This window comes from Protopterus annectens, chromosome 6.part1 (assembly GCF_019279795.1).
Source record: "Protopterus annectens isolate FY-2018-M chromosome 6.part1, PAN1.0, whole genome shotgun sequence".
NCBI lineage: Eukaryota > Metazoa > Chordata > Ceratodontiformes > Protopteridae > Protopterus > Protopterus annectens.
In genome coordinates, this window is record NC_056738.1 from 34,284,541 (window position 1) to 34,302,363 (window position 17,823).

General features: G+C 42.2%; 1 protein-coding gene across 1 annotated transcript in view; it reads right to left on the reverse strand.

The window, feature by feature from the left end:
• The window catches only part of CAD (carbamoyl-phosphate synthetase 2, aspartate transcarbamylase, and dihydroorotase), a gene marked incomplete in the record, with an annotated part of 2,299,829 nt that overhangs the window by 2,003,303 nt on the left and 278,703 nt on the right, over window positions 1–17,823 (reverse strand). Inside the window, 1 exon segment of the mRNA XM_044075466.1 lies at window positions 5,546–5,731. Within this exon segment, the coding sequence (XP_043931401.1) occupies window positions 5,546–5,731 (186 nt within the window).

Here is a 17,823-nt window from a genome sequence, read left to right on the forward strand (position 1 = left end):
AAAACTGGCTCCACATAGAGAGCCCATAGCCACCCCTACTTTTTGGATGTAGATACTGTCAATCACAAAATTGTTGGTTAAAATGACGTCCAACAATTCCTGTACCAAACACACTTCATTACTCTCTGCTCCATGGGCTAGCATCCGCTCCACCACCCAATCAATACCCAAATTGTGGGTATTGAAAAGTATAAAAACAGTAACATCTATAGTCAGCAAACCAATGTTGTCCTGATAAGGACATTGTTTGATAGCTGCTAAAAAGGATCACGAATCCTTACAAATCTGGGTCTCCATCTTGACATTTTTATAAAATACAGTCAACAAGTTTAGCACTAGCGTATGTGATGTAAAACCTAGCATTAGCTAGGACTCTCATTGGAGGGTCCATTGTACTTTTGTGCAGTTTTGGCAATCCAAACAAGGTGGGAATTCTCGGTGAAACCACCGATAAGTAATTGAACATTTCTGCATCTATAACTCCCTCCAAAGAGAGTCTTGGCTAATGCTAGGTTTTACATCACATACGCTAGTGCTAAACTTGACTGTATTTTGAAAAAATACATCAAGATAGAGAACCAGATTTGTAAGGATTTGTGGTCCTTTTTAGCAGCTATCAAACAATGTCCTTATCAGGACCACATTGGTTTGCTGACTATAGATGTTACTGATTTATACTTTTCAATACCCCACAATTTGGTTATTGATTGGGTGGTGGAGCGGATGCTAGCCCATGGAGCAGAGAGTAATGAAGTGCATTTGGTACAGGAATTGTTGGACGTCATTTTAACCAACAATTTTGTGATGTTTGACAATGATATCTACATCCAAAAAGTAGGGGTGGCTATGAGCTCCCTGTGTGGAGTCAGTTTTGCCAACTTGGTTATGGCACAATGGGAACATCGGCATGTGTTGAATACACTTGAGATTAGGACTAGGGTCAAGTTTTACACAAGATTCCTTGACTACGTTTTTTTTTGTTTGATGGGGACAGAGTGGAGGTAGATAAATTTGTAGAAAAGATTAATAACAGTACTACTTTTCTCAAGTTTACCCACACTTTTGCGGAGGACAGCATAGCCTATCTAGATGTTTATTTGAAGAAAGATTTTGTAAATAAGTGTTTCGTGGCTAGCATCTATAGTAAAGAAACATTCTAACACGATGCTCCACTACTCTAGTGCCCACCCCCAACATCAGAAGAAATCTATAGTCAAGGGACGACTGGTTCATGCTGCTCGGATGGTATCAGAGGATGTTAGTTTTGTTGAAGAATGTGAGGTTTTGAAGGACATGTTTACCAAGAGAGGTTACCCAGAGTCAATGATTTTGGACATAATAGAGGAGGTACAAAACAAAAGAAGAATGGGAGATTACAAACCTATTTTGACAGGGCAAACCATGATGTCTAGTACTGCTTACACTAACAGGCCCCTCTCTGTTGTTTCCATTGATGAAAATAATGTGGAGGATAATGGGTTGAGTTTTACAATGAGATTTATTACCCCTTACAGTATAGAGGCAGATTTAATAAAGTGTATCCTGGTGAGAAACTGGGGTTTGTTCAGTTTTGATTCTGACATGTAAATTGGGTGACAGACCTTACGTCACTTACAGAAAAGGTTATAATTTAGAGTGCATCATGGAGATCAACAGTGGAATGTGTCAACGGATTGATGGGACTTTCAAGTGTGAGGCGTGCAGTTGTTGCAGGCACTTGGCAACTGGGGCCAGTTTTTCAACTGCTAACAAAACTTACAGGATAAAGGGAAGATATACATGCTAGAGGTCTGTAGTTTACCTTGTTACCCATCAGCTTTGTCCCGCATTTTATGTGGGCAAGACTGACAGGAAGTTGAAAGAAAGAATCTATGAGCATGTATACAGCATAAGGAAGGCTAGGTTAGAGAATGCCCTGGCCAAACATTGTAGTGAGAATCCCACTCGCTCTGTGTTTAGGGTTTTAAATCAAATTACATCAGATGTAAAAGGGGGCCCTTACCAGTTACTGTTAGAGAGACAGGAATTGATTTGGCAGCTGAGGTTGAATTTACAGAGCTCTGGGTCTTAATGACAAGGTTGCTCTTTCGTGCATACTGAAATTAAGAAGTCTACTGAGATAGAGCAATGGCCATCTGATGTTTGCGTTGATGGTAGTTGCACATATATTGGTGTGAACTTATTTCCATTTGTCTACATGTTCGTATGAGATTTAAGCAAGCATTATATTAACAGCATATTTTTATAAATCTTAAAATGTGAACGCTGGAGTAACATTTCATGATTGATTGATTTTTTACTGGATTAGGTTTATTTTATATTAGTCTAAGTAGGATTTTTACATGTCCAGCATTTGAGGATGTTTGTTTTTATTTAGTGGGTAATATTTGATTGATCATGTATAAAAGTTTTTTTATTTTTAACTTGCAGTCATTTTATTTATGGTATTGTCCCTTTAAATGTTAATTAGTTTTAACATGTTTGTAAAGGGAGAAGTATATATGGGTGTGGTTCTTTGCTCCATTTGTCTGAAGTTCGGCTATCAGTTGAACGAAAAGCTTTGTGGAAATAAATTGCTGCTTAACAAGTTTGACTTCAGTTCTGCTCTCGCCTGGAGTTCCTTTGGAGATTTCTTGGTGTGTGTTCCAGTGTGCCTTGTGGATTTAACTGGAGTTTCTTTGGTATACCTAATTTGTATTCCTAATCTTCTCTCCTTCTCATTTAGGAGTGTACTGCATCTTGGTGCCGCTTCCCTCCATTAGCATACTTTAGGGACACACTGTCTGGATCAGTGACACGTTTCTTGGGTAGGAGTTTGCAAGAAGCCAAACTCTGTAGAAGCAGTAAGGAGTTGGGGGTTGTGGTTTGGGAGTCTGGCTCTAAGCTGCTAGCTTCAAAGAATTCTAAGGAGTATTTGCTGGGCCACAGAAAGGTCTGGGTTTGTTCAAGCAGGTCTGGATGGCCAAGCATCTCACTCAGTAGGTCTTGATTGAAGGCAATTATGTCAAGCAATAACCCAAAAGAAAACATACACTGATTGTGCAGATTATTAAATAAGTCTTTTGCAGGCACACTTGCCAGTCTTGATGGCGGATAGCATACTCAACACCTTCGTGGAAAAATGACACCACACAGATGACTATCATTTCTACAACAAAAAATGCAGTATCGTTATAAAACTATACAAGTATATATTATGAAGACTCCTCAATGAGGTGCTGACCTGTCCAACTCCAAGTTATGTCCCAGCCTGGCCTGACAACACTTTCTCTAAACAGTGCACTGTGTGTGCAGTGAACAAGGCAATATATAAACAAAGACAGTTACATGCATGCCTCCTTTAAACCATGTATGTAAAGATATCAATGGTAAAGACTGCATCGACCCAGCCAAGAGGGAGGGATGCTCAGCTCTGAAAGTTTAGCCAGATTACAGACTTCAACCTGTAGCAAAGTTCCCAAAGATAATAAATGCAGCAGTGAACGCAGCGATCATCAGATCCTCCCTGGCCCAAGTGTCTGGAAAGGTCTCAAACACATCCCAAGGTTCCCCCAAGCAAGAGGTCCTGGAACAAAGTGTGTGAGACTAACAGCTTGGTACCCTATGCACCACATGGCAGAAGAATCTACTTCCTGCCTGTCCTGTGTCCCTCTGCAGTTACCCTATATTCAAGCTGTGCAGGGGTTGGGTAATTAAACATGGAGTGTTGCGCTCTTCCAGTGCCATTAGCCCTCATCCTGTAAGCATCAGAAAACAATTGACAGACTCTATACTTGCCTAACAAAGGAGAGCTCAAAAAGGTCGATTACACATGTACACATAGAATATCCCTAGGGTCCAGTCCAAGCCTAGAAACTGAACCAAACTGTTGTGGCTTTTTTATGGATTAAAACATCAATAAAAGAACTAAGGTTGCTGACTTGTTGTGCTGGCCTTTGTGTTTTTTTTCCAAGAAACAAACTCTCACATAACTTCCTTAACAGAAAGAATGGTCTCATCTCTATCTAAAAGGAGCTACAAACCTCAAACTTTGTCTTTCACAGAAAAAAATACCACTCCCCCCATGTCTGAATCCTTAAAGAAAACCAGCTGGGGAGGACATCCATAAGATTGCCGACTGTGGGATACTGCCGATAAGATTTAGCAAAAAACAGCACACAAGTTATTAAGCTAGAATGAGCCTGCATGCAGTAGGCTGAGACCTCTGCCAGTGTGGGCACTACCAAGTAACCAAAAACCTTGAGAGAAGTTTCAAATTCAGAACTTTACGGGTTGGGTAAAAAAAAAAAAAACAGAGTAATCATCTGCTCTCTCTAGTATGGTAGAAAGACCGTGGTGCAGTGCACTGTGCAACTCCATCCAAGCCAACCAGTTCAAATGAAGTGAGGAGCGAGACCCTGGGAGAACCCTCAAAGCAGAGTACTTTTGATGCAGAACTTGATGGCTAACAGATACAGCCCTTGAACAGGCTGGCTGTCAATGGACCCTAACCAATACGACAGGACAAAGGGGGTAATAAACTAGGATGCACAACCCTTCCGTAAGCCCAATTCTTTATTTTACACATGGGTATACACATATTGAACAAAATGGAAACTAATGTCCACTAACCAAGGATTATTCCTGCCTCTGAAAAAACAAGGCTGCAGACCACAAACAGCACCTCAGACTAGGCCAATCCTTTAAGGAGCCCAGTAGTGACATCAATATGAATCCTTTTACTGGTTGTAAAAGGAACATTCTTTGTTCTTCAGTTTTTATTTTTTTACCAAATTTAAAACCCCAGAAAGATGGGGGAATGGCAAAACAGCATTAAAAACAAGACATTTCTACTAGAAAAAATTATCACAACCTAAACTGTTTGCCTGCCTTAATGTTTGAAACAAAAATGTTAAGCGCTTTCAACTCTGTAAACTTTGTGCACTCAAATTCTTTATCACCTAACTGATGGGTTCTGCTTCCTGGTCATCTGCCTTCAAGAAATATGGCACAATGATATAAGATCACAGTATGAGCTAGTCTCAGTCTGCCATCCCTAGATGTTCCTTCCAACATGGACTTTAGTGGTCACCTTATGTAACACACCCAGTGTTGCACACTGCCAAAAATAAGGCACAACACTTCCATAAGTATTAACATCACAGAATACCGACATGTACAGATGGCCTGGATACACTGGGTTTAATTTCTCTTAAAACTGCATACATTACTTATTGACTGCATCTCAGAAAACCCAATTTCAGTTAGCTGTTCGGGCACTGGAACAGCTAGGCTGGGGAAGGTGGGTGTTGCAGATCGGTGTGCAACCAAAGCATGCCTTATTATAGACTAGGGCATGCTTCCCAGCTACTGTGCCAGAGGAGGGTGCAGTACATGAACAAACTCACAGAGCAGGTATTATGCTTGCATCATATTCACTCTGCCCAACTAAGGATTCCCTTACCCATAATCTGCATCTTGGGCATGGAAAATGATCAAACAGCAGAAGGCAAGTTGTCCAAAAGTTGTTTAAAAAATTACAAATTACACAAACCACAATAGTTACCTGAAAAAAGGTTTGGTGGAGTGAACGATCCCTTCATTGGAAAAGTCATTTGCATTGCTAAAAAGGATGGCCCAGTCCTTGGGCAAAGTCTTTGGATCAACAGCAAACCCATGGTTCTGGGACGTGATGAAACAGCGTTTACTGTCTTCATGGATGCATGGCTGGTTGTGCCCACGATTACCATATCTAAGAAAATACAGAGAAAATAAAAATGGTTTCTCAAACAGACACAATATGAGAAAAGTAAACCTAGAGAAGACTCTTAACATCAATAAATTTCATGTCTTAATTATAAATGCATAGTTAAGTACCAGAATTAAACCAGGTCACCAAGCAACAAAACACACCATGCAAAAGTACACGTGTGTGGCCCCTTTCTAAATGAGACTTTGGCTCTCTGAATCAAACTCAAAGCTAGACCTCTGAATTAAACTCAAAGCTAGACCTCCTCTATGTTTCAGAGATCCAATTAAGAGCAATATTACAAAAAAGTGCAAAAGTTAGTGTATCCAAAAGTCAGAACTCAAAGACCACTTCCAGCTACCTACACTAAGGTCCAGGATACAGCCAGCTCACATATCTAAAAATACTTCCCATGGCACTTGTGGGCTCAGTAAGCAACAAAGAAAATCAAACTTTTTTGCTTACCTTAGAGTTAGACTTCCCAGAAAATCACTTTGCTTCTCTAGCAGTCAACTTTGGTTGTAGCAGACATTTTTATAATCCAATACTACTGCATGCTTACAACATAAATGTAGGCAAAGTGATTGTAAAGTTACACCAGCACCAGTGGCACAAATGGATAAAGCACTGACTACAAACCAGGAAGCCCATCTTCAAATAGTCTTTCAGGCATTTGAAGGCACCACCAGGGAAGATGGGCCAGCTCACTCAGGGGCAAAAGGAGGGGTAAATAACGCCACATACCATTAAAGGAGGTAACCTGCAGATGGGTGACCTGAGGCTAGCCATTATGCTCACAGCCACAAACTGCATGCCTGCAAGATGAAGACACTGTGGGCCTCCACTGTGACAACATTCAATTGTTCCCCACACAAAGAAAGGGGCTGAGGTAATAAATGCTGTCACTGCCATGATGCAGGTGAGAGAACAAAGTTCCCTCATAATCTCCCCCCTAAATGATGACTCCCAAACACAAACAGCTCTAATCTCAGGTCTGGATGAATTCTCAGTGGAGGAATGGCTGGGCACTGCCATATTTGATCAAGGGGACACGACGCGCAACTGGTTGGCAAACACAGGGGTAAAAAAATCATACAGCAAAAATGTTGTAAAGTTATTTTTTCCCTCGAGTTATTTAAAAAAGTACCACAAAAACTTGTCAGAGACAATACAATAACATAAGAAATTTTTAGTGACAAGGAATGCAGCATGGGAGAAAAACTGCTCATTATCACAGTTTTAATTAATGTTTCCCCACTCTACCCACCAGCATGCCCTCCAGCTATCAACCGCTTTACATATGTTCACAGCTCTTTTTTACTTGGACAATCCTCAAACTACCAACACAGGACTGTAGCCGTTTCACTGGTATGTTTGGAGAGGTGGATTGAACAGACGCACCAGTCAGTGTCGCATACACTATCCTGTACCCTGCATGCCAGATTTTTTTTTTTGGGGGGGGGGTTATGCTGTAACTGAGCGGAATTAGTGATGTCACACAGTCAGTTAAGCTCCAGTTCTCCTACTATGCCAACTTTTAACAGCAATCTCCAACACAATTATGTAATTGCTCCCAACAAAAAAAAAACTGAAGGGACAGATTTATTACTCTACACTTCCCCTATCTCTGGGATATTCTTCTACTGCATACAAAAATTTAGTGATACCTTCATTTTCTCTAAAGCAAATCCTGATTAGATGGTACCCATCAATCTCTCCTGGGCCTGACCAGACGTTTAAATTGTATCCATTTTGGAGGTGTTGACCTATTTTCAGGCTTGATTTATCGCTTCACGTGGTAAACTTATTTTTTGGGCTTGATACACCACTTCAGCATGACTTTCTGAATTTTCCATCACACAACTGTAAAGCTGTTTAGAACACAACAAAATAAAATAACCAATACTCCGGCAGCACTAATAATCTAAAGAAAGAAGGCCCTCAGGTTACATCTCCCTTTTTCAAAAGGGAAAAGGAATGACTGTGGGGTAGATTTTTTTGCTACAATTCATTAAAGTCAACACTGTATATGATAATATGCCAATTTCTGTGCCATGTTTGTCACTCAGCCCTTTTTTTGTTGTTGTTTCTAATAAGTATCCCAAAGTTCTACTGGAAGCAGGAAGAGTTGCTTGCTAAGAAGTATTCAAATGTTATATTAATTGCCCCGATTTTTAAATTGGCTGTACCTACTTTTCAAATGCCTTTACACTTACTTTTGATCTCTGCAAGTTGAGAGATTATGAACATGACTTGCTCTGCCTTCTAAAGGCAGAATGACTGGACATAAGCAAGAGGAATATGGTCTAGGACTAACTACCTAGTAGACACAGAGGAAGTTTACTGCCAGAGAAAATTTGTTCAGTAAACACAATGGCTACAAGATTAATCAAGATTCAAGGTAACACACGCACACACTGACAGATGCACAGTGGTATAGTTTTACTGATTACGCTACAAGTTTGAGTGGAATCTCCTCCCCAGACTGCCTCCAAGTTAAACATTCTTGCAATAGAAATGAGGTAGTCTTGAGGAGATACTTCAGCCACTCAACTTACTCAGTGCCTGCACATGAAAGTTATTCATTTTTTATTCTTTCATGTTAGTGTACAGTTTTGTCTTCCAATTTTAGACATCAGTTTGAGTATGCTAGCAAGCATGTGCAACACCCCATTTATACACACATGTATATACTTGTATATTATCTATATCACACATGTATATAAATTAACAGATAATCTAAATAAATCACAAATAAGAAATTAAATGTGCACTAAAAATTAGGTCACAAACACCATAATATGTTCTGAATATGCCAATTTTCTTTATACTTAAGGAATTAAGAGTTTTACTTGTATACTCCACAAAGTTTTATTTGCATTACATATTCACTGAACGCTCAGATCTTAAGAACTAAAAATAATGACTTCCTGTTCTTTTTTAATTACTATCCATTTGAACTGCGTCTCTGGGTGCGTCTCTGGGATTTGTAAAAGGCAGATCGTGTCTCCTAAACCGGATTGACTTCTTTGAAGCAGTCACCAAAGCCATAGATGAGGGTAAAATGGTTCACACAACTTATCTAGATCTCACCAAGGCTTTCAACACCATCCCCCACTCTGGAATTATAGATAAGCTCACTAAACTAAATACAAATCCCTATGCCACAAGATGGGTTGCCAACTGGCTCACGGACAGAACCCACGCTGTGAAAGTAGCGGATTCCAAATCCGACATCAGACCAGTGACAAGTGGAGTACCACAGGGTTCAGTCCTGGGTCCTCTCCTGTTTGTTATCTACTTCTCTGAAGTGCAGGCCAACACAGAAGGTCTTTGGCTAACAAAGTTTGCAGATGACTGCAAACTAGGATCCATAATCAAAACTCCTAACGATGTGGACAAACTACAAAAGGGCCTCACTGAGACAGATACCTGGTGTCAAAGCCATGGCCTGAAGCTCAATGCCAAAAAGTGTATTGTCATCTCCTTTGTAAAAAACTCTGTACCCATGAACTACCACATAGCTGGTAGTCTACTTAATGCCAAAAATGTGATGAGACCTTGGGACACAGGTGGACAGTAGTCTCTCCTTTGATAATCACATCGCCACAGTGGTCAGGAAATCCTTCTACAAGGCTCATCTCATCACAAAAGGATTCTCATCCAGAAAAAAAAGAAGTCATTGTTCCCCTCTACTCATCACTCATTAGACCTATTATAGAGTACAATGCCCCTTTTGCATTGTACCTCACATAACATCTACAACTGGAAAGACCACAGAAATACCTCATAAAGAGGATTACTGGCCTCAAACAGATGCCCTATGCAGACAGTCTCAAAAAACTACAGCTTTACTCCATCGCATATCGCCTACTCAGGGGCGATTTCTGCCTAACATACAAAGCTATGTCAAACCCAGAGCTGTTGGACATGCTCCACTTAAAGAAATCCCAATCCCTCCGAGCTACACACTCTAGGGACCTAAACCTTGTCACTACAATAAACAAAACATGCTGGAGGGATAGATTCCTGTCCCACAGACTTCCCATACTCTGGAACACACTACCTATGCCAAACAGAGCTCCTCATTAGCACTTAAGAAAAATCTTGATTATTGGATGGGAAATGGGAAATTCACCCCGGGGATCACTTCTGTGGCTCTGCTCGACAGGGGCACAGGATTTTCTTGGGTGACGACAGCCAGGGTACATTTTTTGGCTAGGCTTGTATGGGCCCCAAGGCAGATAGCCTAGTACCTACCTATGAACCTATGTATGTAGATAAAATGCAGCAATCCCTGCATCAACAATTCTGAGCAGGAATTTGTACCTTACAACAGATGTGTTATGAAAAGAAATAAAGACAAATGCAGTCCTCAAAGTTTCCACTACCCTTCCCCCATTTTCTCCACACGGAGCTCCACCCTTTAAAAAAACCTTGATATATCACAAAATATGATTTATGGCTAAACACAAAGTCTCTGAAATTCTACTTGTCAAAACAAACTTTGTTTTCATTCTCTTAGCCACATGAGAAGCAGCACTGAAGAACTGTGCTTGCTAACAAAATGGGCAGTTTTATGAAATAATTCAGCAAATCCAGAAAGTGCATCTGGTATACAGAAAGGAAAGGAGAAGGAAAGTCTTGCCAGCAGCACCACCGCTTTAGGTCTTACCATTTTCACTGTTCACATTCATTACCCCACTGTTCACATTCATTACCCCTCTAGTAACATCGGCATAGCAAAGGCAGTACCGCTTTTCAATCAGCAGTTCTATTGAAGAGACCGACAGAAAATGTCACTTTTCAGCCATGACAGTAGCAATGACTGAAGCAGAAAAGCAGCAATGGAAAAACAAGTAAATGGCTGACCACCTTACAGCTGCACACCTTTCTAACAGTCCACTATTAACAGCAGCACCGCTCATGACTACATCCGGTCTGTTCCATCATATGCGGCCCATACATCTCACCTTCCAAAAGGTCTATCCCTCAGTGACAAAGGGATCTCTGCAGCACCAAATTGAACAGTTGGAGAAACCACCAACAGTGCAATGGAGTAGACAGTAGGACTTGTACCGAAAAGAGGAAAGTACAGTTTTGTACCTACCATAAATGTAGATGTTAGAGTGTATATACTGCTGCAGTCATCACACTTGGGTTATCCTGTCGTCAGGTGGTCCCGCAGTCGGCCGAATCCCAAAGTCCTGGTCCAGCGTCTGTTGTCGTTGCTTCTTCCCTGACGTCAGTGCGACAGGGGTACAAAAGAGGCAGCCAGCGCCATTTTCTTCAGTTTTTCTTGCCCCAGAGGTCAGGTGCCCCCAACTAGGAAGGCAATACAATAGTTATGCAAAAAACAAACCTTAGTAGATAAACAATAGTACTAGCTGTTAGCAAATACACCATATAGACATGCATCCAATTGATTGATGTACATGGAGTTGTAACTAACACCCTGGTATGTAGAGGGGATGGTGGGAGAGTAACCTGGACTGCAGCAGTATATACACTCAAACATCTACATTTATGGTAGGTACAAAACTGTACTATGTTCATAGTGTTATACTGCTGCAGTCATCACACTTGGGTTGAACCCCAAAGCTATGGAAGGGTGGCTGGTACTAAACTGGGTTAGGCGAAGCTAGAATGCCCTGCAGAACTGCAGTGGCAAAACCAGCTCTGTTTTTTGAGTATAATGGAAGGTGGTAGTGCTTGGTAAAGGTGTGCACTGAACTCCAAGTAGCTGCATCCAGAATGTCCTTGGTTGGAACCCCCCTGAGAAAGGCTGATGAGGTTGCTGTAGCCCTGGTAGAATGGGATCTAATATTAACAGGCACTGCTTTCCCATGGTGCGAGTAGCAAAAGCTGATACAATGTGCTATCCATTTGGAGATGGTCTATTTTGAAATAGCCTTTCCTTGTGAACCTGCAGCATAGGATACAAAGAGTTGGTCAGTTTTTCTGAAGGTCTTTGTCTTATCTAGATAGTAACGTAGCTGTCTGTGAATGTCCAAAGAGTGAAGGAGTCTCCTTTATTCTGGGGGTTTGGATAAAAGGTGGGTAAATGAATGGTCTGATTTAAAGCCACACTGGATACTACCTTTGGCATGAAGGTAGGGTTCGTTCGTAAAAAGACTCTGTCCTGATGGAAAATGATGAAAGGTTCCACTGCCATAAGTGCCTGTAGTTCTGAGACCCTGCGTGCTGAGGTAATAGCCAGCAACAAAGCTGTTTTCCATGACAAGAACTGTAGTTCTGCTGAGAAGGCTGGTTCGAAAGGAGGCAGTGTTAATTTTTCTAAAACGAAGTTCAGGTCCCAAGCTGGCGTTGGGGTTTTTCTGGGGGGTCTTGTATTCTTAGCCCCTCAGAGAAACTGCCTTAGTAAAGGGTGTGAGAAAATTGGAGGATCCGTATTATACTGAGCTGAAATGGCTGAAGCATGGATCTTAATGAATGAGAAAGAAAGGCCTTTGTGTAGCATCTCAGTTAAGTATTGTAGTATTTGTGGAATGTTTGGTATCCAAGGATTTTGGCCTTTAGCCTGGTTCCATGCACAATCCATGCACAAAATCTTTTCCATTTGTCTGAGTAAGTTTTCCTGGTGCTGGGCCTCCTGGCCTCCAAAATGACATTCAGGACGTCCTTTGAGAGAAGTGTTGATTGATAATTCAAGGTATTCTCCATGCAGCTAAATTTAAAGTTCTGAGCTGGCTGTGAAGGATCTGAGTTTTTCTGAGTCAACAGTAATGAGAATTGAGGCAAGATCCATGGAGGGCTGTGAGTCAAGTTCCTTAGTAATGGGTACCAGTGCTGGCGTGGCCAGTCCGGAGCAATGAGGATCATATGTGGTCTCTCTGATCTGACTTTCAGTAAAACCTTAGTCAGTAGAGGTAGTGGTGGGAAAGGCATAGACTGTCAATGCTGTCCAACTGAATAATAGGGCATCCACTTTCCAGGCTAGGGAGTGATAAGTCCTTGTGCAAAATTTTTGTAATTGGCAATTGTTGGGGGAGGCAAATAGATCTGTCTGGGCATCCCCATCTTTTGAGTTATCATTGAAAATACTTGTGGGTGTAGTCTCCACTCATGAGGATCTGCCATATTTCTGCTTAATTCGTCTGCCAATATGTTTTCCTTTCCTGGCAGGAATTGTGCTTGCAGTTGTACTTGGCAAGTCAATGCTGTGTTCCACAAGGTCATTGCCTGTCTGCATAAAGGGTAGGAGTGTGTTCCTCCCTGTTTGTTTATGTACCGCATAACTGTGGTGTTGTCTGTCCTTATTAGCAGTTGTCCTGGATGCAAGAGGTCCTTGGAGGCTGTCAGTGCATTTTGCACAGCTAGCATCTCCTTTTGGCTGATGTGAAGATGCATTTGTTTTGCAGACCATTTGCCCTGTATGCACTGTCATGCCATGTGTACTCCCCAGGCGTAGTCTGAAGAATCTGTTGTCACAGTTTGGTTTGCTGGAGATAAGACGAAAGGAAGACCCTTGTTTATTTGACATGCTTGTGGCCACCATAGGAACTCTTTTTGAAGGCAGGGAATGAGAGGTATACTTGATTAGAGGCTGCGCCTCTGTTGAGACCATACACTTTCCAGTTACCATTGTAATTTCCTCATATGCAGCTTTGCGTATGGGATTAGTTGAACGCAGGATGCCATGAACCCCAATGCCTGCAGGATTTTCCTTGCAGTGAGCTGGGTAAAAGTTGCCATCTGTTTGAAGTATTAACAATTGTTTTTGTTTGTCTGGCGTGAGGTAAGCCATCTGGGCCATTGTATTTAAGCTGGCACCTAGGAATGTTATCTGTTGCGAGGGTATTAGTTTTGACTTGTTTACTGTGTACCCTAGGCAACTGAGCAGCTTTATTACAAATGCCAGATGCTGTAATAGAATGTCCTTGCTGTCCGCTTGGATCAAGCAGTCGTCCAGATATGGATAAATTTGTATTCCTCGTCTGCAATATGCAATTACTGATGCCAGGCATTTTGTAAATACTCTGGGCGCAGTAGATAAGCCAAAGGGCAATGCAGAGAATTGATAATGCGTTGTACCTGCCAAGAATCTGAAGTATCTTCTGCAATCTCGTCTGATAGGGACATGCAGGTATGCCTCTGAGGTCCAACGTTACCAGCCAAGACTCCTTGCCCAGCAAGGGAAAAAGCTGCTGTAGTGTGAGCATTTTGAATTTGGGTACCTCCAGGTATGTGTTTAGAATTGAGAGTTCTAAAATGGGCCTCCAGGCTTTGTCCTTTCTTGGGACTACAAATGGTCTTGAGTAAAAACGTTGACCTTGCTCCTTTGTAGGTACCTTTTGAATTGCTTTCGTATCCATGAGAGCTGAAATTTGCGTTTGTGCCTCTGCCCATTGGTTTGAAGGCAGATTTGGCATGCCTCTCATCCGTGGTAAAGTGTGGAATTGAAATCTGTAGCCTCGGGTAATAATGTCCAGAACCCATTTGTCCTTTGTTATGATGTGCCAATTTTGTGGAAATAGAGCCAGTTTTCCTCCCAAAGGTGCTGCCAGGGCAATTTTGCTTGGCAGGCGAAGAGGGAAGTCATTGTGTTTGTTTCCTGAAGGGTTGAGATCTTTAGTCTCCACCTCTGGAGTTGTTGTACGCCATTGTCTAGGCCTGAAAGAACCTTGTGGCTGGCCTCTGCCCCTTGGGCGTCTGTACCTACCTCTTTGGGGTCTGTCTGATGCAGGAAAGGACAAGTTTTTTGATGGCCAGTTTCTGCTGAAATGAGGAGGTTGTACCTGTAAAAAAATATTTAACTGTTTGCATAGATTTTGCCTTTTCTTCCATTTTCTTTAAAACTTCCTCTGCTTTGACACCAAATAACACATCTTTCTGCAATGGAGCATCTAATAACTTTGCTTTGACATGTTGTGGTAAGGCTTGTTCTTTAAGCCAAGCATGCCTACATATTACAGACCCTGTGACAGCTGCTCTACATGAGGCTTCCAATGAATCAAAACCACACTAAGGTATGCTTTCCCACCTATTCTGCTGCATGCAGCAAATCCTGCATCTCTTTAAAATCAGGTTGATCTGTCTGAGGGATCATTTTCTGCTTTAACTGTGTAATCAAGTACTGCTGGTATTTAATCATGTGGAATTGGCAGTTTAAGGCCCTCATGGCCAAAGTGGCAGACGTATACACTTTTTTCCACCATCTATCTAATGCTCTGGAATCTCTTTCAGAAGGAAGTGGATTCTTAGCAGTAGAGGCCTTAACCCCTTTGGGACCCTGGGAGATGGTTTCAGGGTCTGCAGTAGGACTTTTATATAGAAACTTATGAGTATCAGGAGCTTGGTAGTATCTGTCTGGTTTAGCTGGTGCTGGAGGTAAGGAATCTGGGCTTAGACTAGATTCGGAGTAAACATCATCCAAAACAGTTTTGTACCTACCATAAATGTAGATGTCCGAACAGGATAGCATCTGCAGTCATAACAAATGGGTTGTCCTGTCGTCAGGCAGCCCTTCGGTCGGCCGGATTCCAAAGTCTGGGTCCGGCCGCTGATGTCGCACTTCACCCGGCGTCATCTCTGCTGGTCTTCGGGTATAAAGGCATCAGCCGACGCCATTTTCTTCAGTGTTTCTTGCCCCAGATGCCAGTTGCCCTCTTGGTAAGCTATATTTTGGATAAATGCCAATGTTTCCAAAAAAGTAGAAGGCAAACACAAAAAATAACAATGTATGTACATATATACAAACAAATACACCATAAGAGACCCCCCCCCCAGCTAGCTATTAGGAGGGTAAATACCCTAGGAGTACCACAGAGGGGAAGGAGGGTGGGTAATCCTGACTGCAGATGCTATCCTGTTCGACATCTACATTTATGGTAGGTACAAAACTGTACAATGTCCTTCAAGGATGCATCTGCAGTCATAACAAATGGGTAGAATACCATAGGGAAACTAGCCGAGGAGGAAGAAGAATTATGGTGTAGTTAGGATCCCTTGCAGTACAGCAGTGGCAAACCCTGCTCGGGATCTAGAGTACAGAGGTAAATTATAATGCTTGGCAAATGTATGCACGGAGGTCCAAGTAGCCGCCTCAATAATGTCCTTGGTTGCCACTCCTCGTAAGAAAGCTGTGGTAGTGGCTGTAGCCCTTGTAGAATGAGGTCTTATGTTCTGTGGAATTGGTTTTCCGTGGTAGGAGTAACAGAATCTTATGCAATTTCCTATCCATTTGGAGATTGTTTGGAAATTGCTTTTCCTTCCCTTCCTGTTGCATAGGCTACTAAAAGCTGGTCAGTCTTTCTGTGAGCTTTGGTTCTGTCCAGGTAGTAGCGTAACTGTCTATGTACATCCAAGGTATGCAGCAGTCTTTCCCCCCTGTTCTGTGGATTGGGAAAGAAGGTAGGTAGGTGGATTGCCTGGTTTAAAGACACTCTGGATACCACCTTAGGCATAAATGTAGGATTAGTTCTCATGGACACCCTATCTTGATGGAAGATTAGGAAGGGTTGTACTGCCATGAAGGCCTGTAGTTCCGAAACCCTCCTTGCTGAAGTAATTGCCAGTAGGAAAGCAGTTTTCCATGATAGGTGTTGAAGATCTGCTGTTGCTGCTGGTTCAAATGGAGGGAGTGTCAGTTTTTCTAGCACAAAGTTCAAGTCCCATGCTGGTAATGGTGGTTTCCTAGGAGGTTTTACATTCTTGATCCCTCTGAGGAATTGCCTGAGTAGAGGATGCGAAAAGACAGGTGGATCAAGCTGTATTCTGCTGAAATAGCTGATGCATGTATCTTGATGGAGGAATAGGACAGGCCTGTATGTAGAAGCTCTGCCAAGTACTCCAGGATGTTAGCAATATCTATGTTCGACCCATCTTTTCCTCTTTCAGTACTCCAAATGACAAATCTTTTCCATTTTCCTGCATAGTTCCTTCTTGTTGAAGGTCTGCGGGCTTCAAGGATAATGTCTTTAACCCTTTGGGATAGGTCTGGGTTAGTTGCTGCTATGTGATGTTCCAGGCAGTCAGTTGCAAGGTTTTTAGGTTTGGGTGCATGATGTTGTATTTGTTCTGAGTTAACATCAAAGGCATCAGGGGTATTGACCACATTCTCCCCTGAGACATGCTCCTCAGCAATGGATACCAGTGTTGTCTTGGCCAATTCGGAGCTATCAGGATTATCCTTGGCCGTTCCTCTTTGATTTTCAGTAGTACCTTGTGCATCAAAGGAAGAGGTGGAAATGCATATGCCGTCAGGCCTTTCCAACTGAAGGATAGAGAGTCCACCTTCCATGCAAGTGGGTGGTATGTCCTTGTGCAGAATTTTTGAGCTGGTGATTGAGTGGGGATGCGAATAGGTCTATTTGTGGCATTCCCCATTTCTTTGTGATGGCCTTGAAGATGTCCGGGTGTAGCATCCATTCGTGAGCATCCGAGGTGGTTCTGCTTAACATGTCTGCTAGGGTGTTTTCTTTTCCGGACAGAAATATTGCCTGTAACTGGATGTTGTAGCTCAGAGCCATATTCCAAAGGTCCAGAGTCATTCTGCATAGGGGTATGAATGAGTGCCTCCCTGTTTGTTGATGTACCACATGACTGTGGTGTTGTCTGTCCTTATCAGTAAATGGCCTTCTTTGAGGAATGGTCTGAATTTCTGGATTGCTAGTTTTACTGCCAGCATTTCTTTTTGGTTTACGTGCAGGTGCAGCTGGTCTGGAGTCCACAATCCTTGTATGCATTTGTCCAACATGTGCGCCCCAGCCTAGGTCTGAGGCGTCCGTTGTGATGGTTTGGCTTGCTTGAAAGTTGTGGAAGGGCAAGCCTGGGTTTGACTGGCATGCTTGAGCCCACCATAGGAACTCCTGTTTCAGGCATGGGATTAGTGGGATTTCGGTTTCTAAGCTGTGCCTGTGTTGAGACCATAAATTCTTTAGGTACCACTGTAGCTTTCTCATATGCAGTCCGGCATGTGGGACCAAGATTATGCATGATGCCATGAAGCCCAAGGCCTGCAGTACTTTTCTTGCTGTTAGTTTGTTCTGCTTTGTTAATGCCAAGAAGTAAAGAGGGAGTTGTTTTTGTTTTTCTGCAGTTAGGAATGCCATTTGTTTGGCTGTGTCCAATTC